The sequence below is a fragment of the Pelophylax lessonae genome, assembly GCF_965119305.1.
Source record: "Pelophylax lessonae genome assembly, chromosome: 4".
Classification (NCBI taxonomy): domain Eukaryota; kingdom Metazoa; phylum Chordata; class Amphibia; order Anura; family Ranidae; genus Pelophylax; species Pelophylax lessonae.
In genome coordinates, this window is record NC_138771.1 from 15,119,031 (window position 1) to 15,144,534 (window position 25,504).

Sequence of the window (25,504 nt, forward strand, 5' to 3'; positions counted from 1 at the left end):
CATTTCCTGTTGATAATGGGGATAAGTATCCCCTCCCCACTGCTGCCAATGGTTCTCTCTCTGCCAGTAATTCCCTTGGTTCCATTGTTGTTGGGGTCTCCAATTCTGTGAGCCCCTCCCTCGTTGCCAGGGCTGGCCTCTCCCACCTCCTCTGTGTCCCCGCCAGGTCCCATTCGGGTGGTTGGAACCTCTTCCCCTCCCTCTTTGACCCGGGGCGCCACCTCGCCCCCTCCCCCGAAAACCCTTCTGTTGATTTTCTGGGGTATAGGCCAAAGGGGAGTAGCTGTTATACGTGGGTACATTGTACTGGGAGGTGTTGAAATACTGTGGTCTGTTGTTTCTATTTCCAGTATTATCATCAAAGTTTGGAGTCCCTCCAGTAGGAGTGAAATTGGGATCTATGAATCTCTCAATTCCCATCTCTCTCACTGCCGGGGACTGTGTAGGGATATTATTAATATTGGTAGCATTTAATCCTATCGGAGTATCCTGCCATTTATAAACTTTAGATTCTTTATAATCCAGTAGATCTCTTTGGTACTTATTAATCTTTTTATTTCGAGTATCCTTATCTATTTTCTCTAAGAATTTCTGGGTTGATGTAATTTTTTCTTTAAAATCAGCATTGTCTTTAAAAGGTTCTAAAGTGGTTTTTAACTCGCTAATTTTTTCCTCCAGCTTACTCATTTTCGCCTTCCTTCGCGAAATAATAAGACTGAGTAATCTGGATTCGCTGTGGTTAAAAAAATTAAACCATTCTTTATCTAGGTCAGGATCTACCAGACCATCATTGGGACCTAGATCCCAACGTAACCTTCTTGGCGTTATTTTCATTTTTATGTACTGTTCTAGGGTGGCCAAATCCCACCATACACGGATTTTCTTTTCAAGTACATTTTTAAGAGTTTTGACACTCTGCTCCATGTCTTTTGAAACAGTACTTTGTGCTGAAAAAATATCTGCTGTGGTCCTATCTTTCATGAAATCAAATATGTCCATTGCTGAAGGATCAACACAAAAGTGAAATATAAAAAAAACGAATTGGTAACCCAAAAGAAACTGCGCAAATGGTGATATTCGATAATAAATTATTAGTCAAATGTTGATTATATGTGAGGAATTGCTTCCATAGTGCAAGCTGCAATAAAAACGTGTATACGCATAAATAGTGAAAAAGGTAAAAATATTGCGCTTAAACACTTAAAACACAACCAAAAAAGTGCTTGTGTGCATAAACATATAAATAATAAATATATATACTAGTGAATAAATAAATAAATATATATGTTGTGAAAAGTCCTTAGTGAAATATATCAACAATCCTTAAAGTGCCCAGTGCAATACGGATCTCTCAGCAATGACTGAAAATCACTTTAGCTTCAAGTGAGGGACCTCCACCATAGGGACTTTCTCCACCCAGTGCTCAGGGTAAATACTTCTTACCGAAGCTGGTGGACCCCTTAATTACAGGGGGTCTAAAACAGCATATAAGGTCCACAAATGCCTCCAAGCTATCCTTCAGGTCCCTTAATAAGGCTCAGCTCGCACAAGGAACTCCAAGTATTTCCAGGGTGGTATGGTATGGAGAAAAAGATAAGGAAACTCCGATAGTGTAGTATGTTCTATTATAGGGGTTTATTAATAGAAATGCACTTACTCAAACATCATATACAGAATGCCTTCATGGGGTAAATGCAGCATGGGTTCGGTGTACGGGACGCTCCTCTCTTCCTGCGTATCACCAACCCGGAACTCCACGGTCTCACGTTCCCGACGCACGTTTCGTCAGACGCGCTGACGTCATCAGGGGATCATGTGACCGTACGTTTCCATTCACAATAAATAGAAGAATCGGACTGACAACATCCAATCGCTGGCCCGCGGTTACTGAACCGCCTATTCCTTCCGGGATGTTAGGTTCTCTCCTCCTACCAGGAAGTACTCCGCGGCCATATCTTATTTGGGCAACTCGCCAATACTTCGCTATATTAAACCTGAATAGACAATCGCCAATATTAAAAGAGATCCGACTGTCATCCTAAAGTTTAAAATGTATTCAAATGCCAATCAATGTATACCAAATAGAGCGATGGGATGCTGTTTACAGTGAATGATATAAACAGTTTAAATATATATATATTACCCTCAATAACAATTTATAGATCAAACTACATATACTTTATTAAAATTATTAAAATATTAACTATATGTAGTTTGATCTATAAATTGTTATTGAGGGTAATATATATATATTTAAACTGTTTATATCATTCACTGTAAACAGCATCCCATCGCTCTATTTGGTATACATTGATTGGCATTTGAATACATTTTAAACTTTAGGATGACAGTCGGATCTCTTTTAATATTGGCGATTGTCTATTCAGGTTTAATATAGCGAAGTATTGGCGAGTTGCCCAAATAAGATATGGCCGCGGAGTACTTCCTGGTAGGAGGAGAGAACCTAACATCCCGGAAGGAATAGGCGGTTCAGTAACCGCGGGCCAGCGATTGGATGTTGTCAGTCCGATTCTTCTATTTATTGTGAATGGAAACGTACGGTCACATGATCCCCTGATGACGTCAGCGCGTCTGACGAAACGTGCGTCGGGAACGTGAGACCGTGGAGTTCCGGGTTGGTGATACGCAGGAAGAGAGGAGCGTCCCGTACACCGAACCCATGCTGCATTTACCCCATGAAGGCATTCTGTATATGATGTTTGAGTAAGTGCATTTCTATTAATAAACCCCTATAATAGAACATACTACACTATCGGAGTTTCCTTATCTTTTTCTCCATACCATACCACCCTGGAAATACTTGGAGTTCCTTGTGCGAGCTGAGCCTTATTAAGGGACCTGAAGGATAGCTTGGAGGTATTTGTGGACCATTATGCTGTTTTAGACCCCCTGTAATTAAGGGGTCCACCAGCTTCGGTAAGAAGTATTTACCCTGAGCACTGGGTGGAGAAAGTCCCTATGGTGGAGGTCCCTCACTTGAAGCTAAAGTGATTTTCAGTCATTGCTGAGAGATCCGTATTGCACTGGGCACTTTAAGGATTGTTGATATATTTCACTAAGGACTTTTCACAACATATATATTTATTTATTTATTCACTAGTATATATATTTATTATTTATATGTTTATGCACACAAGCACTTTTTTGGTTGTGTTTTAAGTGTTTAAGCGCAATATTTTTACCCTTTTCACTATTTATGCATATACACGTTTTTATTGCAGCTTGCACTATGGAAGCAATTCCTCACATATAATCAACATTTGACTAATAATTTATTATCGAATATCACCATTTGCGCAGTTTCTTTTGGGTTACCAATTCGTTTTTTTTAAGTTTAAAGGGCTTCTATTTCTCTATTTCAGTCCCTCCAGTGAACTCTATACAGGATATCACAAATGTTCCCAATATACAAGCAGCTGAAGTCATTTCTGATGCATCAAAACAAAAGCTGTGCTGAGTCTTAAGCCGACCATAGTGAAAAATCCTGCCGAATCGGCCAAATTTTGATCTATCTATGGACAGGCAGAATACAATGATCGCCGCCGGCAGCTATAGCCACCAGCAGTGATTGGGCAGTAAAAAAAAAAAAAAAATGACAGGCTGGTTGTACTGAAGTCAACTTTAATACAACCAGCCTACCCATAGATGGATCAAATATCGGCCAGTTCCTGCCGAATCAGACAGATTTTGTTCCGTCTATGGCCGGCCCTGAATACGAGGGACAACAGAAGGGAGGATCTCAGAGGGGAGATAAAAGGCAGTTACTCCAATTAAAGGCGAGACGCCCCTGTTGCAAGGGGGTAGTCATCTGGTGAGTGTACACCTGCCGGGGGACACAAGAGGACCCGGGGCTCACTGCATGTTGGGATTTTATCGTACTGGGGTAGCACCAATTCATGGATTTATTGAGGGCACCAGAAGGATCAGAAATCTCACGTGAAGAATATTCAAAACGACAGCGCATGTGGTTTTGAAGGACATTTATTGTTAATAATTAAACTGCCATTATATTTATAGAGTGACATACTCATTACTGAGCACATCTCTATACAATCAGCACTTTTTTTGCAGTGATTGCACTAATGCTTTTTGCACAGTATTGGATGGGGCTTATTTATTAATTTTACCAATTAATTTATTTGAGAGGCACTTTTAACCACTTTAAGACCGGAAGATTTTGCTGCTCAATGACCAGGCCACTTTTTTCAACTTGGCACTGCGTGAATTTAACTTGAAAATTGCGCGGTCATGCAGCGCCGTACCCAAACTAAATTTACGTCCTTTTTTTCTAACAAACAGAGCTTTCTTTTGGTGGTATTTAATCACCTCTGCGCTTTTTCTTTTTTGCGATATTAATAAAAAAAAAGAGCGAAAATTTTGCGAAAAATTGACATTTTCTACTTTCACTGTTAAAAAATATCCAATATACAGTAAAACCTTGGTTTGAGAGTAACTTGGTTTGAGAGCGCTTTGCAAGACGAGCACATTTTTTAAATAAATTTTGACTTGTATATCAAGACATCGCTTGTATATCAAGTAGTGTCATGTATAAAAAAGAAGAGAGGAGCCTCTAAAGTGTAGCAATATGGTTACATTTAATTAATGTTCAATATTTAGCAACTCACATGGTTGATGATTAAAACAGGCACATCTAAGTATGCAGGCAGCTGGGGTGTATTACATTTTTTTTTTTTTTTTGTCATATTTAGGCCAAAATATATTTAGCTACATGTCTTTGACAACAAAATTCTCAATGAACGTATTTTTAAGCACTTTAAGACCGGAAGATTTTAACCACCTTCCTGACCAGGCCATATTTTGCGGTTTCGGCACTGCGTTACTTTAATGGACAATTGCGCGGTCGTGCGACACTGTACCCAAACAAAATTTATCTCCTTTTTTTTCCCTTTCCCTTTTTTTAGAGCTTTCTTTTGGCGGTATTTGATCACCTGTGTGATTTTTAATTTTTGTGCTATAAACAAAAAAAGAGCGACAATTTGGAAAAAAAAAAAAACAATATTTTTCACATTCTGCTATATAACATTCCCCAAAAAAAATGTAAAAATCAAAATTTTTTAACATTTTAGGCCAATTTGTTTTCTGCTACATATTTTTGGTAAAAAAAATCGCAATAAGTGTATTTTGATTGATTTGCGCAAAAGTTATCACGTTTACTAACTATGGGAAGGATTTATGTCATTTTATAGTTTGTGTTTTTTTTTTTTTTTTTTTTTTTTACTAGGCGGCGATCTGCGTTTTTTTTTTTTTTTTTTTTGCGGGACTGCGACATTGTGGTGGACAGATCGGACCCCTAACTGACATTTTTTTACACTTTTGGGGGTACCAGTGAGATTACTACAGTAATCAGTGCTAAAAACATAGGCGTGCGCACAGGGTGTGCCAGGTGTGCCTGGGCACACCCTAATCACCCCATGTACATTACCATTATCACTTTTTGTGCTGGTAGGAAGATGGGAAAAATCTCTCTCTTACTGGCTCTGCCATAGGAGAAGTCTTTAGGCACTTGCCTTTCAATGTGTCGGCAGGGAGATAAATGTGCTGGGGTCATATATACGTAGACACACACACACGTGTGTTTGAGCTTTGGGGTGCACACCCTAATTTAATGGGCTGCGCACACCTATGGCTAAAAATATGCACTGTCACTATAATAATGACACTGGCAGGGAAGGGGTTAACACTGTTGGTGATCAAGGGGTTAATGTATGCCTCATGCTTACTGACGTGTGTGGGGGGAGGGGGTTGTGTGACACAGACACAGATCGCAGGTTCAGCTATGCTGAATCCTGTAATCTGACCCTGCCTGTCACAGAGAAGATCCGCCTGCTTTGTTTACACAAGCAGGCGGGTCTTCTCACACTTTCACCGACGATCAGGGAAGAGAGGCGGCAATCGCCGCCTCTCCTCCTCCGGCCCGACTCCTGCTGTGTCTAAACACAGCGGGAGCGAGCCTCCGGCGGTGCGCGTGCGCCGTCGAGATCGCTAGTAGTCCAGCGACGTAGGTCTATGCCGCTGGACCCAGGGGAGCCGACCTGCGGCAGTAGTATCACTGTGAGCGGTCGGCAAGTGGTTAAGCAGCATTTACACTAATAGCACTAACTCTATGTGGAGCAGCGCAATACTCCATTCCCTAAATACTGCTTTTCCAGCATGCTCGTCCGACAGAAGCCTGACCGAGTGCCTAACACATGGGCCGAATGTCAGCCGCTCTTTATTAACCACTTTACCACTAGAGCATTTTGCTGTCTTACGTCCAGGCCACTTTTTGCGATTCGGCGCTGTGCGACTTTAACTGACAATTGCGCGGTCGTGCGACGCCATACCCAAACGAAATTTACGTCCTTTTTTTCCCACAAACAGAGCTTTCTTGTGGTGGTATTTGATCACCTGTGCGATTTTTTTTACTTTTTGCGCTATAAACCAAAAAAGAGCGACAATTTTGAAAAAACAACAATATTTTTCACATTTTTTTTATATGAAAATTCCCCCCAAAAAAATGTAAAAATCAAAATTTTTTTTAAATTTTTGGCCAATTTGTTTTCTGCTACATATGTTTGGTAAAAAAAATTCACAATAAGCGTATTTTGATTGGTTTGCGCAAAAGTTATTGCGTTTACTAACTAAGGGAAAGATTTCTGTCATTTTTGGTGTTTTTTTTTTAACGCGTAATGGCGGCGATCTGCGATTTTTTTTTTTTTTTTTCGGGACTGCGACATTGCGGCGGACAGATCGGACCCTTGACTGACATTTTTGACACTTTTGGGGGTACCAGTGACATTACTGCAGTAATCAGTGCTATACATATGCACTGTTACTGTAAAAATGACACTGGCAGGGAAGGGGTTAATTTTATTGGAGAGGGAGGGGTTAATGTATGCCTGGTGCTTACTGACGTGTGGGGGAGGAGGTGACTGTGTGAGCCAGGGACAGATCGGAGTGTTCAGCTATGCTGAACCCTGCAATCTGACCCTGCCTGTCACTATGGAGATCCGCCCGCTTGTGTTTACACAGGCGGGCGGATCTCCACACTAGATCCCCGACGATCGGGGAAGAGCAGTGGCGATCGCCGCTGCTCCTCCCCTGGCCCGACTCCCGCTGTGACTGAATACAGCGGGAGCGCGCCTCCGGCTGCCCACAAGGGGGAGTGTCTGACGACGTAGGTCTACGTCGTCAGACGATAACGAGCCACTCTGCCGCAGTAGTACTACGGTACTCAGTGGCAAAGTGGTTAAACAGGCCGATTCCAGCCGGCATTTTGGCCCATGTGTATGGGGCTTTAGTGAAGTTCCCTCCACCCCGCCGCTCCTCCCGTCTTGTACATGAATAGCGCTGTTTTTTGTTTTGTGTTCTCTTGATTTCTATCATCCAATCATGTGCAAGCAAAAATGCATTTTTGTTTTTTCTTGCACGTGATTGGGTATTCTTTCCCATTTAAAGGGTAACTCAATTTTCGTGGGAAAAAAATCAGCAAATAAAGAAAAAAACAATATAGTGTATACAATTGTGACACAAATCATATTGCAATTCAATGTTATTAAAAATGACCTTTCCTTTTCAATCTGCAGCTGTTGTAATTTTCTGAAAATGCAATATGGCCGCCTGGAGGTGTTCTGTGCACAGAATGTATACTGACCACACCCCCAGAAACATCATTTCCTGCTTGTGTGATTGGCTCACCAATTTCCCCAGAAGTCTGCACTAAGATACAAGTCAGATTTCTGGCATCCCCTGCAACAAAAAATGTCATTTTTGGTGAGATACTCCCAATAGGAACACGTCTAAAGGGATGCAGCAGATTTCCTCATTAGAGCCCTACCTTTTTTCATCAGCAGTATATAGCATTCTTGTGACTTCTATCAGTGTCTGGTGAAATCTTGTAGGAGGAGTTTTCATTTTTCCCTCGATTGTCCTATGAGAATGCAGGACCCCTGATCCTCTGTCTGGGCAGTGCTGATTGGCCCTGTGCTGATCACATGCACTCTCCCAAGAAAAAAAAAAAAAACTATCCAGCAATACACACCAAACTGTGCATGTACAGCTTGACTCCATAGACTCTGTAAATATTAGGTTATTTTGTGGAGACAGTAGAATAGGGGAGGATCATCAGAGAAGACAGGATCAAACAGCCTTTTTACACAATTCGAAGGATTAACCAGTTAGGTTCCACAGAGTATAACAAGCATGCTTTACAGACTGATTTTACTGTTTTGGGTTTAGCGACACTTTAAGCTTTACCTCATTTACTAAGCTCTGGAGTAACTGCACTTTGCAAAGTGCACAGTCTTTTTGCCTGTAGGAAATCAACCTCATAGTGTTTAATTTACAAATGAGGAGGGGGCGGGGGTGGACCTTTTGGCACGTCATCAGAATGCCCATCTGCTGAACCCGGAGGAGCTGTCAGGCCTCTCAGTGACTTTAGAAATAACATGGTGGCATGGAACTGAGCAGTGGCAGAGGATCAAAGGATCTCAGGGGGCAACGCTGGATCTGCTATGTGGGTTAGTATCTAAAATGAACCATGAGAAACTGGCGGGCCTCTCGATGATGTCAGAAACAACATAGCAGCGTGGGACCGAGCAGTGGCAGAAGATCTCAGGGGGGCAACGCTGGATCTGCTATGTGGGTGAGCATCTAAAATGAACAATGAGGAGCTGGCGGGCCTCTCAATGACATCAGAAACAACATGGTGTCGTGGGACTTAGTGGTGGCAGAGGATCTCAGGAGGGCAGCGCTGGATCTGCTATGTGGGTGAGCATCTAAAATGAACAATGAGGAGCTGGCGGGCCTCTCAATGACATCAGAAACAACATGGTGTTGTGGGACTGAGTGGTGGCAGAGGATCTCTTGGGGGCAACGCTGGATCTGCTGTATGGGTGAGCATCTACGATGAACCCAAAGGAGCTGGCGGGCCTCTCGATGACATCAGAAACAACATGGCGGCGTAGGACTGAGAGGTGGCAGAGGATCTCAGGGGGCAATGCTAGATCGGCTATGTGGGTGAGCATCTAAAATAAACCATGAGGAGATGGCGGGCCTCTCAATGATGTCCGAAACAGCATGGCAGGGGATCTGAGAATCAGGGGGCAACTTTGGATCTGCTATGTGGGCGATTATCTAAAATGTGCAGAACCCACCCCTCCCGGTAAGCAGGAGTTGGGGGGTGTGGAGGTTGGATGAAGATCCCCTTTACTTGCTGAGCGTCCCCTCATTAAAAATGCTTCTATTTTCTCTCAAGCAGCTGGTAAAACCCAGTAGGAGAATGGAGGATGATGCTGTGTACTTTAAGTTTGCTGCAGACACACACTCAGCGCCAGTGAGGTGCCATGTTAGGCCGTGCATGCGTGATGTATGAGTGATGTTGTATTTCCAGAGTGTGACTTCTACATGTTTCAGGCATAGAGCGCTCCCCTTTCTCAGGATTCTCTCATCAGCTACCTAGTGTCATCAACTCATAGACCAGTGGTTATTAACTGGTATAGAGGGACTCCGCTGTGCTCCCCAGTGTTGCAGAAGGCTATCAGAAGCTGCAGGGAGTTGGTCAGAGCTAGCAGACATACTACAGGAGATCACTGCCCTATCAGCCCTCTATACAAATCATTGTTATTATGACCACTACTGGCTACTGAGGTCTGGAGAGGGCTGAAGGTTGGCCATCTTGCTCCTAGACCAGGGGTCTCAAACTACAGATAGTGTTGGCGCTCAAGGCATACATACAGGATGGAACAGATTTAGAACATATATAAAGGTGCAACATAAACGTCCATAAACAAGGTCCATAAAGGTTCCAGGTGGGCTAATGATTGATCAGCAACAAAGGGCTAAGCTCTTCAGAAGAGTGGAGTCAACTCTGAGTATGAGGATTAAAAAAGAGAAACAGGAAGAGCGCCTCTAAGTGCAGTAGTTTTAATGGTTACAATGCGCACAATAGTAAACTCACATAGAAGTAAAGGTAGAAGCTCATCTGATGGGTGCAGTGGTGATCGTGGTGTGGTGTAGCCAACACCGAGACTGCAGGGCCAAGATGTCAGCGGGAGACGAGGAGGGAGCTGGCACTCAGCGTCTTCCGGGTAGGGATGCACCGATCCGAGATTCGGATCGGATATCGTCGCTGATATGGCCATTTTATATGGATCGGGGATCGGTAACATTGACCGATCCACAGGCCGATCCGGTTTTGCTGAGTAACGGCTCAGCCATCCCTTAATTGGTGTAGTAGTAGTATGGGATGGGAGCCGCTACTTCCTGTATAGTCCCAGCTCACAGGCGGAGTGATATCAGATGCACTCCGCCTGTCAATGGAGGAGCCGTACACATGAAGCAGCGGCTTTGCTCTGTACTGCAGCCGCATGCATACTGCGTATATGTGTAGCTCCGGATCGGTTCCGGTATCGGTATTGGCGATTTCACAACGCCAGATATCGGTATCGGGACCAAAAAAGTCGGATCGGTGCATCCCAACTTCCGGGTAGGCTGGCATCAGGGAGAGGCTAGAACCATGGCGTCGGGGCATGTGACCTCACCGAAAGGGCGGAAGGGGTCTTAAACTGGTGGCCCTCCAGCTGTTGTGGAACTACAAGTCCCATCATGCCTCTGCCTGTGGGAGTCATGCTTGTAACTGTCAGCCTTGCCAATGCCTCATGGGAATTTTAGTTCTGCGACAGCTGAAGGGCCACCAGTTTGAGACCCCTGTCCTAGACTATAGGTAGAAAAGAGAAGGTAGCAGCAGTACAACAAAAAGAAAAACCTGCTTTCGCATTAAAAGTTTTAGCAGAAGGAAATGTGCTGCATCACTTGCAAAACTTTGCTGCAAATAAGTCAGTGTTTTAGTTTTGTAAAGGTGCACTTATTTTCTTAAACATTATACGTGTAATGGAAATGCCCGTCCACGTTACCCTGTGAAAGTTACCCAACAATGACATCATTGCTCTCAAAACTACTGAAGAAGGCTTTCCAAACATGAAATCGGTTACCCAACACAAGCACTTAATGCTGATTGAAGTATTTGACAAACAAGTAAGATTTATCGGCCTGCTGGACTTTTTATTGCATCAGAGCTCGTTTTTCCTGAAGTTTATTTTATTACTTTTACTGGTATAGCGCCATCAATTTACGCAATGCTTTACATACAGTGGGTACGGAAAGTATTCAGACCCCCTTAAATTTTTCACTCTTTGTTATATTGCAGCCATTTGCTAAAATCATTTAAGTTCATTCTTCTTCCTCATGAATGTACACATAGCACCCCATACTGACAGAAAAACACAGAATTGTTGACATTGTTGCAGATTTATTAAAAAAGAAAAACTGAAATATCACATGGTCCTAAGTATTCAGACCCTTTGCTGTGACACTCATATATTTAACTCAGGTGCTTTCCATTTCTTCTGATCATCCTTGAGATGGTTCTACACCTTCATTTGAGTCCAGCTGTGTTTGATTATACTGATTGGACTTGATTAGGAAAGCCACACACCTGTCTATATAAGACCTTCCAGATCACAATGCATGTCAGAGCAAATGAGAATCATGAGGTCAAAGGAACTGCCTGAAGAGCTCAGAGACAGAATTGTGGCAAGGCACAGATCTGGCCAAGGTTACAAAAAGATTTCTGCTGCACTTAAGGTTCCTAAGAGCACAGTGGCCTCCATAATCCTCAAATGGAAGACGTTTGGGACGACCAGAACCCTTCCTAGAGCTGGCCGTCCGGCCAAACTGAGCTATCGGGGGAGAAGAGCCTTGGTGAGAGAGGTAAAGAAGAACCCAAAGATCACTGTGGCTGAGCTCCAGAGATGCAGTCAGGAGATGGGAGAAAGTTGTAGAAAGTCAACCATCACTGCAGCCCTCCACCAGTCGGGGCTTTATGGCAGAGTGGCCCGACGGAAGCCTCTCCTCAGTGTAAGACACATGAAAACCCGCATGGAGTTTGCTAAAAAAACACCTGAAGGAATCCAAGATGGTGAGAAATAAGATTCTCTGGTCTGATGAGACCAAAATAGAACTTTTTGGCCTTAATTCTAAGCGGTATGTGTGGAGAAAACCAGGCACTGCTCATCACCTGTCCAATACAGTCCCAACAGTGAAGCATGGTGGTGGCAGCATCATGCTGTGGGGGGGTTTTTCAGCTGCAGGGACAGGACGACTGGTTGCAATCGAGGGAAAGATGAATGCGGCCAAGTACAGGGATATCCTGGACAAAAACCTTCTCCAGAGTGCTCTGGACCTCAGACTGGGCCGAAGGTTTACCTTCCAACAAGACAATGACCCTAAGCACACAGCTAAAATAACGAAGGAGTGGCTTCACAACAACTCCGCGACTGTTCTTGAATGGCCCAGCCAGAGCCCTGACTTAAACCCAATTGAGCATCTCTGGAGAGACCTAAAAATGGCTGTCCACCAACGTTTACCATCCAACCTGACAGAACTGGAGAGGATCTGCAAGGAGGAATGGCAGAGGATCCCCAAATCCAGGTGTGAAAGACTTGTTGCATCTTTCCCAAAAAGACTCCTGGCTGTATTAGATCAAAAGGGGGCTTCTACTAAATACTGAGCAAAGGGTCTGAATACTTAGGACCATGTGATATTTCAGTTTTTCTTTTTTAATAAATCTGCAACAATGTCAACAATTCTGTGTTTTTCTGTCAGTATGGGGTGCTATGTGTACATTCATGAGGAAGAAGAATCAACTTAAATGATTTTAGCAAATGGCTGCAATATAACAAAGAGTGAAAAATTTAAGGGGGTCTGAATACTTTCCGTACCCACTGTATATTGTACATTCACATCAGTCCCTGCCCCCCTGGAGCTTACCATCTAAGGTCCCTAACTGACATTCATATATACAAATACTAGGGCTAATTTAGGCCGGAGACAATCAGCCTACCAGCATGTCTTTGGAGTGTGGGAGGAAATCGGAGTACCCAGAGGAAACCCAGGCAGGCACAGGGAGAACATGCAAACTGCAGGCAGGTAATGTCTTGGTTGGGATTCGAATTTGCGACACCCAGTGTTTACAACGGAAGACTGCTGTTCTGTCTCCATGGGGAGCGGTCGCTTGTGCCCAGGGCAAAACGCAGCCACTGGACCTGCTGATTGGCTCTTCCTGTGGCCAATGGGCGTGCAGCTAGCGGTCCCGCAAAGCAGGTACAGGTACGTTGTTTCGCTGGATAGAGCGGAATCTAAATCGGAGTACCCAGAGGAAACCCAGGCAGGCACAGGGAGAGCATGCAAACTGCAGGCAGGCAATGTCTTGGTTGGGATTCGAATTAGCGACTCCCAGTGTTGCTAGGCGGAAGTGCTGACCAGTTAGGCTCTGGAACAATCTTTTCTGTCGTGGGTGTTGGGTCTCGTTAATGCAGAGGTACTTAACCGCTTGCAGACCAGCCGCCGTAGTTTTACAGCAGCAGTTTGGCTCTATCCCGCTGTAAAACTACGGCGGCTGGTCAGCAAGCGGTTAAGTACCCCTGCATGAATGAGGCCCAACCCCCACCATGAGACAGAAAAGATTGTTCCAGAACCTAAGTGGTCAGCACTTCCACCTAGCAACACCGGGGGTCGCTAATTAGAATCCCAACCAAGACATTGCCTGCCTGCAGTTTGCATGCTCTCCCTGTGCCTGCGGGGGTTTCCTCTGGGTACTCCGCTTTAGGTCGGCTCTATCCCGCGAAACAACGTACCTGTACGTTGCTTTGGGGGACTGCTAGCTGGGGCGTGCACACGCCCATTGGCCACAGGGAGAGCCAATCAGCAGGTCCAGAAGCTGCGAGTGCCGCCGGGCACCTGCGATCGCTCCCTGTGGAGACAGAACAGCGGTCTGCCGTTGTAAACACAGCAGACCGCTGCTCTGTCAGTTATGAACACAGGGATCCTCTTATTTAGGAACACAGGTCTGTGTGTTCATGCAGCAAGCCCATCCCTCACACAGTTAGAAATCACCCCCTAGGCTCACACTTAACCCTTTGATCGCCCCCTGGTGTTAACCCCTTCCCTGCCAGTGTCATTAATACAGTAACAGTGCATATTTTTAGCACTGATTACTGTAGTAATGTCACCGGTCCCCCCAAAAGTGTCAGTTAGGGGTCCGATCTGTCCACCGCAATGTCGCAGTCCCGTTTAAAGATCGCCGCCATTACTAGTAAATAAATAAAAATGACAGAATTCTTTCCCCTAGTTTGTAGAAGTGATAACTTTTGCGCAAATCAATCAATATACGCTTATCGGAGTTTTTTTTTTTTTTTTTACCAAAAATATGTAGCAGAGTACAAATTGGCCTAAAAGGATGAAAAAAATCTGATTTTTAATTATTTTTTTGGGAGAATGTTGTATAGCAAAATGTGAAAAATATATTGTTTTTTTTTTTTTTTTTCCAGAATTGTCGCAATTTTTTTGTTTATAGCACAAAAAATAAAAATCGCAGAGGTGATCAAATATCACCAAAAGAAAACTCTGTTTGTGGGGAAAAAAGGACATCAATTTTATTTGGGTACAGCGTCGCACGACCGCGCAATTGTCCGTTAAAGTAATGCAGTGCCGAATCACAAAAAATGGCCTGGTCCAGAAGTGGTTAAAGTAGTTCTAAAGCCTAAACATTTTCTACCTAAATGCATTCCTTGCATTAACAAATTCCCGTTTGCGCTATAGCTGAAAGACGGCTACAGCGCAAACCTTAATTGCCGGGAGGGCGTCCATGTGCATGATCTGCCTGCGCGCTCCCTGCGAAGCGTGCGGCTCTCTCTGTGATCAGCTGTCAGCCAATGATCATGTGATGTAAACAGCAGCCGGAGATTCTTTTTTTTTTTTTTTTTTCCTCCTCACGCTGTCAACATGAGGAGAAAAAAAAGCTGATCGCCGGCTGATGTTAGAGGGACATCAGTCCCAAAGAGGAAAAGATATTCTGTGCCCCAGTGCCACCTACCAGTGCAGGTCTGTTCCACCTATCAGTGACCACCAGTGCCACCTATCAATGCCCATCAGTGCCACCTATCAGTGCCCCATCATTAGTGCTGAATCAGTGTCACCTATCAGTGCTACCTATTAGTGCCCGTGAGTGCCACCTATCAAGGCCACCTATTAGTGCCCTTCCGTGTCACCTACCAGTGCCCTTCAGACCTGCACATCTGTGCCACCCATCAGTTCCACCTATTAGTGCTCACCTGTGCCGCCTTATCAGTGCCCATCAGTGCTGCCTTATCAGTGCCCATCAATTCAATCTATCGGTGCCTTATCAGTGCTGCCTTATCAGTGCCCATCAGTGCAATCTATCGGTGCCTATCAGGGCCCATCAGTGCAACCTATCGGTGCCTTATCAGTGCCCATCAGTGCTGCCTTATCAGTGCCCATCAGTGCAATCTATCGGTGCCTATCAGGGCCCATCAGTGCTGCCTTATCAGTGCCCATCAATTCAATCTATCGGTGCCTTATCAGTGCTGCCTTATCAGTGCCCATCAGTGCAATCAATCGGTGCCTATCAGGGCCCATCAGTGCAACTTATCGGTGCCTTATCAGTGCTGCCTTATCAGTGCCCATCAGTGCAATCTATCGGTGCCTATCAGGGCCCATCAGTGCTGCCTTATCAGTGCCCATCAGTGCTGTCTTATCAGTGCAACCTATTGGTGCCTTATCAGTGCCCATCAGTGCTGCCTTATCAGTGCCCATCAGTGCTGCCTTATCAGTGCCCATCAGTGCAATCTATTGGTGCCTATCAGGGCCCATCAGTGCTGCCTTATCAGTGCCTATCAGGGCCCATCAGTGCCGCCTCCTCAGCTCACATCAATGAAGGATAAAAATTACCTGTTTGCAAAATTTTATAACAAACTGTAACAACAGTTTTTTTGGTTTTGTTTTTTTTTTTTTGAAAATTTTCTGTCTTTTTTTGTTTGTTCTGCAAAAAATAACCCCAAGAGTTGAAGTGCCCGGTAGGCAAGTGGTTAAGGTAAAAAATGTTGAGGCATCAGCGCCCCCCCCCCCCCCCAGCCCGGTGCACATCTGCAGCTCTCCTCTCCCCTCACTTCCGGGTCTCTCTGGCTTTGGTGGGGCACCGAGAGCCATTGGCTCCTGCTGCTGTCAATTAAAGCCAGTGGCAGGGGGGCGGAGCCGAGTCTCGCTGTGTGTGTCGATGGATGCAGCAGGGGGCTCAGGAGCGAGCACACAAGCGGCGTCCCATGGGGGCAAAGGACAGGGAGGAATTCCGTTGCACAGAGCAGGTAAGTATAGACATGCTTGTTGTTTTTCTGTTTTATGTTTTTTTTGCTGTTTTTTTATTTTATTTTTTTATTTTTACCTTTTACAATCACTTTACAAAACACTTGATAACTTTTATGATTTCATCACTGAACTAACTAAATAAACTGAACGATCCGTTTCCTTCATTCCAGGTACATTCCGTTTTTCCTTATCCTGTTCATCTATTTCTCTGGCTGTTTCACAACAGTGAGAGGTGAAAGCAGAATGCCCCTATCAGCCTGGTCTTTGCTGGGTCCCAGCAGTCTCTATTACTGGTAGGTATGGTGTGCTGGAATTATACAGGCTACACTCATTGGATCTGTCCTGGGGAGGCAGCATTACCTGTAAGGCGGGAACTGCGCTCCTTTACCACTTTAGGACCGGAGGATTTTCCTGCTTAACGTCCAGGCCACTTTTTTCAACTTGGCACTGCGCGAGTTTAACTGACAATTGCGCGGTCGTGCAACGCCGTACCCAAACGAAATTTACGTCCTTTTTTTTCCCACAAACAGAACTTTCTTTTGGTGGTATTTGATCACCTCTGCGCTTTTCATTTTTTGCGATATTAAAAAAAAGTGAAAATTTTGCGAAAAAATTTACATTTTCTACTTTGAAAGTTAAAAAATATCCAATATATTCAATGTTTGTCATATATTTAGGCCAAAATGTATTTAGCTACATGTCTTTGACAAAAAAATTCTCAATGAGCGTATTTTTAACCGCTTTAAGACCGGAAGATTTTACCCCCATTCCTGACCAGGCTATATTTTGCGATTTGGCACTGTGTTATTTTAACGAACAATTGCGCAGTCATGCAACGCCGTGCCCAAACGAAATTTACGTCCTTTTTTTCCCCACAAACAGAGCTTTCTTTTGGTGGTATTTGATCACCTCTGCGCTTTTCATTTTTTTGCGATATTAATAAAAAATACCGGAAGATTTTACCCCATTCCTGACAAGACTATATTTTGCGATTCGGTACTGCGTTACTTTAACGGACAATTGCGCAATTGTGGGACGCTGTACCCAAATTAAATTTATGCCTTTTTTTTCTTCCCACAAATAGAGCTTTCTTTTGGTGGTATTTGATCACCTGTGCGATTTTTTTTTTTTTTTTTTTTTTTTTTTTTTTTTTTTTTTTTTTAATTTTTTTAAAAAAAGAGCGACAATTTTGGAAAAAAAAACTATATATTTCACATTCTGATATATAACATTCCCCCAAAAAAATGTATAAATCAACATTTTTTAACATTTTAGGCCAATTTGTTTTCTGCTACGTATTTTTGGGGAAAAAAATCACTAAGCGTATTTTGATTGGTTTGCGTTTACAAACTAGGGGAAAGATTTGTCGTTTTTATTGTTCATTTCTTTATTTACTAGTAATGGCGGCGATCTGCAATTTTTTTTTTTTTTGCGGGACTGCGACATTGCGGCGGACAGATTGGACCCCTAACTGACATTTTTGACACTTTTGGGGGGACCAGTGACATTACTACAGTAATCAGTGCTAAAAATATGCATTGTTACTGTAATAATGACACTGGCAGGGAAGGGGTTAACACTGTGGGTGATCAAGGGGTTAAATGTATGCCTCTTGCTTACTGACGTGTGTGGGGGGAGGGGGGTTGTGTGACACAGACACAGGTTCAGCTATGCTGAATCCTGTGATCTGTCCCTGTCTGTCACAGAGAAGATCCGCCTGCTTTGTTTACACAAAAGGGGGGGGGATTTCCTCAGTCTTTCCTGGTGATCACCGCCTCTCCTCCTCCGGCCCGACTCCCGCTGTGTCTGAATACAGCGGGAGCGAGCCTCCGGCGGGAGCACGCGCCACCAAGAGGGAGGAATCCAGGGACGTAGGTCTACGTCGCTGGACCCAGCCGAGCCTCCCCGCTGCAGTAGCAGCAATGTGAGCGGTTGGCAAGTGGTTAAATATTCCCAGAGAGAAGTAATGGCGCCAGTCCCAGGCTTTTTATTTACCTTTTACATAAAACTCAGGAATTTAACCCTTTTACACACATGCAGATGGTTTTACTCACCCTACACAAGCTGGATTGCTTTGTGATACTCCTGGAGTGTCCCCCCCCCCCCCCCCCCCCGCAACCCTGCATGCAAGAAGTGCTGGGTGCTGGCAAGAAGCAATTAGAGTGCGATCTGCATGTGCGAGATCTGGACTTCATTAGCTACAATGGAGTGCAGATGAGACATCAGGGGTCTAAAAGACCCTTGATGCCTCAGTAAGTGCCTGTTCACATATGTGCCAGACATCGCATGTGATTCGGAGCGCACTGCTCTGAAAATCACACACATGGCGGCTGGCTAAAAAAACTTTCTGGGACGTTTTGAGTGCCTGGGTGCAACTTTATTTTTTGACCCCCCCCCCATGTGATATAATATTTTGAATATTATATGTCTCTTTAGTCCCGGTTCACATATATGCGATACGGGAACCCTTCGAATCCACTGCGAGTTCCTGCATCGCATTCAGCTCGCAGGCAGTTCACACTACCATTTGCGAATCGCTGGAGGTGTCATTACAAAGTTAACGACACCCACAGATCAGTTTGCATATCGCAGTGAGAATTGTCAGTTTGGACATGAATTGGATTGCATTGGTGTGAACAGCCATACGATCCGATTCTGGTGTGGACCAAAAAAAGGGTTCTGTGCGACTTTGGTCCAAATGCAATGTGATTTTCAGACCTGTGCACTGCGAATCACATGCGATGTCTGACATCGCATATGTGTGAACCGCCACTTAACATGGTTTGAAATTCGGCTGTTTCAGCAAGGACCGGTTTAGACTAGATTCATCTATTGGCAGGCAGATTGTACCCGGGGTGATCCTTTATCTTCGGTACAACCAGCTATTACTGCCGGTGGCTAGAGCCACAAGCAGTAATCATTGTGTTCTGCCAGCTTGGAAGGCTCCCCCTGCTGTCAGAAGACAGTAGCGCTGCAGGAGGCTTTCCCCCCATCAACACTGACTGTGCTGGTGGAGGAACTGAGCAATTCTCTTTCCTTACACCCTTGGTGGAAGAAAAGAAAATATAATCATCTAGATCAGGGATTCCCAAACTACGGCCCTGCAGCTGTTGCAGAACTACAAATCCCATGAGGCATTGTAAAAATCTGACATTCACAGAGATGTCTAGGCATGATAGGAATTGTAGTTCCTGAACAACTGGAGGGCCGTAGTTTGGGAATCCTTGATCTATAGCACAGGTGTCAAACACAAGGCCCGCGGGCCGAATCCGGCCCTCCAGACCATTTCATGTGGCCCTTGCACCTCTCCTGCAGCTGCTGCATCTCCTTCATCTCTGCCCCCACCTTGTGTCATCAGATGGCAGCAGAGAGGACCGAACTCCTCTGGCAAATCTTGTGCTTCCTCCTGCAGCTGTAGAGAGGACCACCCCCTCCCCAACTCAGCAGTTGGCAGTAGAGGAGGACACAACTCCTCCTACAGATCCTGCACCCCTCTGTGCAGCCGTAGCACCGCCTCCAATTGTCTCAGCATTCAGCTGACTCCAGCCCTCCTCCAGACCCTGCAGTTGCTGCTTCCCAGCTCTGCCTCCAGCTTCTTCCCAACAGCAGCACATGGTAAAGGCGATGCACGGTGATGTAAGGGGGGGGGGGGGGGCTCTTGACTTCTGATAGTGGTCGGCTACAGATTGACCTGGCCCTCTAAGGGCGACCATAATACTGATGCCGCCCGCGTTGAAATTTAGTTTGACACCTCTGCTCTATAGCTTAACCAACTTGCTGACCGCTCACGTTGCTGCTACTGCTCGGCTGGGTCTGGCGACGTAAACCTACATCGCCAGATACCTCCGTCTCTCGACGGCGCGCGCCCGCCGCCGGAGGCACGCTTCTGCTGTGTTTAGACACAGCGGGAGTCGGGCCAGGGGAGGAGAGGCGGCGATCACTGCCGCTCTTCCCCGATCATCAGGGAAAGACTGAGAAAATCCTCCTGCTTGTGTAAACAAAGCGGGCGGATCTTCTCTGTGACAGGCAGGGACAGATCACAGGATTCAGCATAGCTGAACCTGCGATCTGTGTCTGTGTCACACAATCCCCTCCCCCCACACACGTCAGTAAGCACGAGGCATGCATTTAACCCCTTGATCACCAACAGTGTTAACCCCTTCCCTGCCAGTGTCATTATTATAGTAACAGTGCATATTTCTAGCACTGATTACTGTAGTAATGTCATTTGTCCCCCCCAAAAGTGTCAAAAATGTCAGTCAAGGGTCCGATTTGTCCGCCACAGTGTCGCAGTCCCGCAAAAAAATCGCAGATTGCCGCCATTACTAGTAAAAAAGAAATAAACAATAAAAATGACAAATCTTTCCCGTAGTTAGTAAACGTGATACCTTTTGCACAAACCAATCAAAATACGCTTATTGTGATTTTTTTTTTTTTTTTACCAAAAATATGTAGCAGAAAACAAATTGACCTAAATGTTAAAAAATTTTGATTTGTAAATTTTTTGGGGGGGGAATGTTATATATCAGAATGTGAAAAATATATATTTTTTTTTCAAAATTGTCGCTCTTTTTTTCAAAAATAAAAATTGCACAAGTGATCAAATACCACCAAAAGAAAGCTCTATTTGTGGGGAAAAAAAGAACATACATTTTATTTGGGTACAGCATCGCACGACCGTGCAATTGTCCGTTAAAGTAACGCAGTGCCGAATCGCAAAATATGGCCTGGTCAGGATTGGTGTAAAATCTTCCGGTCTTAAAGCGGTTATAAATACGCTCATTGAGAATTTTTTTGTCAAAGACATGTAGCTAAATACATTTTGGCCTAAATATATGACAAAAATTGAATATATTGGATATTTTTTTAACTGTCGAAGAAAATGTCAATTTTTTGCAAAATTTTCGCTCTTTTTTTATTAATATCGCAAAAAATGAAAAGCGCAGAGGTGATCAAATACCACCAAAAGGAAGCTCTGTTTGTGGGGGGAAAAAGGACATAAATTTTGTTTGGGTACGGCGTTGCATGACCGCGCAATTGTCAGTTAAAGTCACGCAGTGCCAAGTTGAAAAAAGTGGCCTGGACGTTAAGTAGGAAAATCCTCCGGTGGTAAAGTGGTTAAGGCCACTCATTCACATGGGCTTACCAGACTGTACACCTGTGCATTGGGTAATTTTCAGCCACCTGGAATGCATCGGTGTTCCATGCAGGGGCATGTAGGCAGCCTATTGAAATCAATGACAGGCTGCCAACTGCACAGACCTTCATATTCATCCCGAAGTACACATGCGTGTGGGCCAATGCATGGTTTAGGATGCAGATAGACTGAGTTCTGAGGCATGCATCAAATCTGCATGATTGTATGCTCCAGGATGTGCATGCAAGTCGGTGCAACTGGTGGCCTGTCACTGAATTCATCAGGCTGCCTACAGGGCAAGTACAGCTAAAGGCGGCCCCCTCGCCCGGGAGTACAGATTGGTACACTCGCATTAATGCAGCCTAAAATGTCTCCATATGATGTAGCATGAACAGCACCCTGCACTGGAAACACCTAAACTCAATCATTTTGAGGGGTGCCCACGCACTTCTAATCCCGATGTAGCACTGCCCCCTTGAGGACTGTTGGATTTTCACACTTTCGGGGTTACCTTTAGCAACTCGGACATTCACAGTCTAACATTTTACTTCTTTGGCTCAGTCAATAATTAGTCCAGGGGTATGTAGTTGTTTTGTGTTTTATTTTATAAATTAGAGATGGGAGAAGCAGATTAACTATGCACAAAGTTTGGAGGACATCTATCTGTTGATACAGCCAGGCTGTTGATCCACCTTGCCACTTAAGTGGATTTAGGGTTAAGTCTCTCTCTCCAGATGACTTGATGAACTAATGTTATCTTCAGGACACTCTCCTAGTATCCTCTTTCATGACCACTGACACCTGTCCACCGACTATCCTACTCCGGGGTGGCCCCCCTCGGGTCAGGCCGCTTGATACGATCCCCTGTACTGACAATACTGTTTTTCTAGAGTCTCCAGTGTCTCCCACTCAGTCAGCTCTCCTGGACCTCTGGATTCCGCTCCGTTCCTCTGGTCCCCAGGCTGACCACCTGCAACCACGTGCCACTGCTACAGAGGAGCAGGCAGCCACCGCCCTCCCTGGGACTCTCTCCAGCCAAAGACCCCGCAGCACAGGTGCTCCTGGCTTTTATACAGTATCCCATAATGCACCAAGACAGCCTGTCTCTGCCAATCACTGGGACTGTATCAAAGCCTATGTATCCATTGGTCAGGTTTCCTCCCACTGTCCAACATGCCTCCCTATTGGACCAGTGTGAAACACTCTCTAGACTCAATGAATCGCACACTGAGCAGACCTAACTCACAGATCCTGCTCTCTGGTAGGCAGAAAGCAACATAGATTTTCCTGCTGCTCCTCTAAAAGGCAGATAGAGCCAAAAACTATACTTTCTGACTAGCACCTACCTAGGAGGGTGCTATACAGTGCCTTGCGAAAGTATTCGGCCCCCTTGAACTTTTCGAACTTTTGCCACATTTCAGGCTTCAAACATAAAGATATAAAACTGTAATTTTTTGTGAAGAATCAACAAGTGGGACACAATCATGAAGTGGAACAAAATTTATTGGATATTTCAAACTTTTTTAACAAATAAAAAACTGAAAAATTGGGCTTGCAAAATTATTCAGCCCCCTTAAGTTAATATTTTGTAGCGCCACCTTTTGCTGCGATTACAGCTGTAAGTCGCTTGGGGTATGTCTCTATCAGTTTTTCACATCGAGAGACTGAAATTTTTGCCCATTCCTCCTTGCAAAACAGCTCGAGCTCAGTGAGGTTGGATGGAAAGCGTTTGTGAACAGCAGTTTTCAGTTCTTTCCACAGATTCTCGATTGGATTCAGGTCTGGACTTTGACTTGGCCATTCTAACACCTGGATAGGTTTATTTGTGAACCATTCCATTGTAGATTTTGCTTTATGTTTTGGATCATTGTCTTGTTGGAAGACAAATCTCCGTCCCAGTCTCAGGTCTTTTGCAGACTCCATCAGGTTTTCTTCCAGAATGGTCCTGTATTTGGCTCCATCCATCTTCCCATCAATTTTAACCATCTTCCCTGTCCCTGCTGAAGAAAAGCAGGCCCAAACCATGATGCTGCCACCACCATGTTTGACAGTGGGGATGGTGTGTTCAGGGTGATGAGCTGTGTTGCTTTTACGCCAAACATAACGTTTTGCATTGTTGCCAAAAAGTTAGATTTTGGTTTCATCTGACCAGAGCACCTTCTTCCACATGTTTGGTGTCTCCCAGGTGGCTTGTGGCAAACTTTAAACGACACTTTTTATGGATATCTTTAAGAAATGGCTTTCTTCTTGCCACTCTTCCATAAAGGCCAGATTTGTGCAGTATAGGACTGATTGTTGTCCTATGGACAGAGTCTCCCACCTCAGCTGTAGATCTCTGCAGTTCATCCAGAGTGATCATGGGCCTCTTGGCTGCATCTCTGATCAGTCTTCTCCTTCTATGAGCTGAAAGTTTAGAGGGACGGCCAGGTCTTCGTAGATTTGCAGTGGTCTGATACTCCTTCCATTTCAATATTATCGCTTGCACAGTGCTCCTTGGGATGTTTAAAGCTTGGGAAATCTTTTTGTATCCAAATCCGGCTTTAAACTTCTCCACAACAGTATCTCGGACCTGCCTGGTGTGTTCCTTGTTCTTCATGATGCTCTCTGCACTTTAAACGGACCTCTGAGACTATCACAGTGCAGGTGCATTTATACGGAGACTTGATTACACACAGGTGGATTCTATTTATCATCATTAGTCATTTAGGTCAACATTGGATCATTCAGAGATCCTCACTGAACTTCTGGAGAGAGTTTGCTGCACTGAAAGTAAAGGGGCTGAATCATTTTGCACGCCCAATTTTTCAGTTTTTTATTTGTTAACAAAGTTTGAAATATCCAATAAATTTCGTTCCTCATGATTGTGTCCCACTTGTTGATTCTTCACAAAAAATTACAGTTTTATATCTTTATGTTTGAAGCCTGAAATGTGACAAAAGGTCGCAAAGTTCAAGGGGGTCGAATACTTTCGCAAGGCACTGTACGTAGGTGTGATGGTGAGATGTCCTTTTGACCACGTAGTGTATACTGTATGTATTCTGTTCTGTTTTACTCAGCAGTCTTTTTTCACTTACTTGTCTTGCAGGTACCTGGTGACTGAGGGCCAGATCTTCATCATCTTCATCTTCACCTTCTTTGCAATGCTGGCTCTCATCCTACACCAGAAGCGTAAGGGTTTTCGTCTGGACAGTAACGGCCTCTTCTTACTGCTCTCCTTTTCAGCGACTTTAGTCCTCATCGCGGTTTGGATCGTATGGCTGTGGAATGATAAGATATTGCGCAAGAAATACCCCGGGGTTATCTATATTCCAGAGCCCTGGGCCTTTTATACATTGCACATCAACAGCCTTCACTGATAGAGAGAAGGTATTACTCTAATCTCCTAAAGAGTGGACATCCATGTAGACCTCTCTAATCTCCTAAAGAGTGGACATCCATGTAGACATCTCTAATCTCCTAAAGAGTGGACATCCACGTAGACGTCTCTAATCTCCTAAAGAGTGGACATCCACGTAGACGTCTCTAATCTCCTAAAGAGTGGACATCCATGTAGACCTCTCTAATTTCCTAAAAAGTGGACATCCATGTAGACCTCTCTAATTTCCTAAAGAGTGGACATCCATGTAGACCTCTCTAATCTCCTAAAGAGTGGACATCCATGTAGACTTCTCTAATCTCCTAAAGAGTGGACATCCGTGTAGACATCTCTAATCTCCTAAAGAGTGGACATCCATGTAGACCTCTCTAATCTCCTAAAGAGTGGACATCCATGTAGACTTCTCTAATCTCCTAAAGAGTGGACATCCATGTAGACATCTCTAATCTTCTAAAGAGTGGACATCCATGTAGACCTCTCTAATCTTCTAAAGAGTGGACATCCATGTAGACCTCTCTAATCTCCTAAAGAGTGGACATCCATGTAGACTTCTCTAATCTCCTAAAGAGTGGACATCCATGTAGACATCTCTAATCTTCTAAAGAGTGGACATCCATGTAGACCTCTTTTAGTCAGTCTTGTGTCACCCCGGTAGAAGGGGTGAAGTATAGGAAACCCTTCTTCCTTTCTTCAAACTATAGTTGAGTGCTTTTTCATTTTTTATTATTTAATGATAAGTTTATTTTAAT

At 44.4% G+C, this 25,504-nt stretch overlaps 1 protein-coding gene across 1 annotated transcript in view; it reads left to right on the forward strand.

Moving 5' to 3' along the window:
* The window catches only part of CLN6 (CLN6 transmembrane ER protein), a 64,055-nt gene extending 39,271 nt beyond the window's left edge, over nucleotides 1-24,784 (forward strand). The window contains exons 6-7 of the mRNA XM_082254311.1: nucleotides 16,413-16,535; nucleotides 24,465-24,784. Of these exons, the coding sequence (XP_082110437.1) occupies nucleotides 16,413-16,535; nucleotides 24,465-24,735 (394 nt within the window). The 3' untranslated portion in view covers nucleotides 24,736-24,784. The remainder of the gene's footprint in view (nucleotides 1-16,412; nucleotides 16,536-24,464) is intronic.
* Nucleotides 24,785-25,504: the final 720 nt, after the last annotated feature.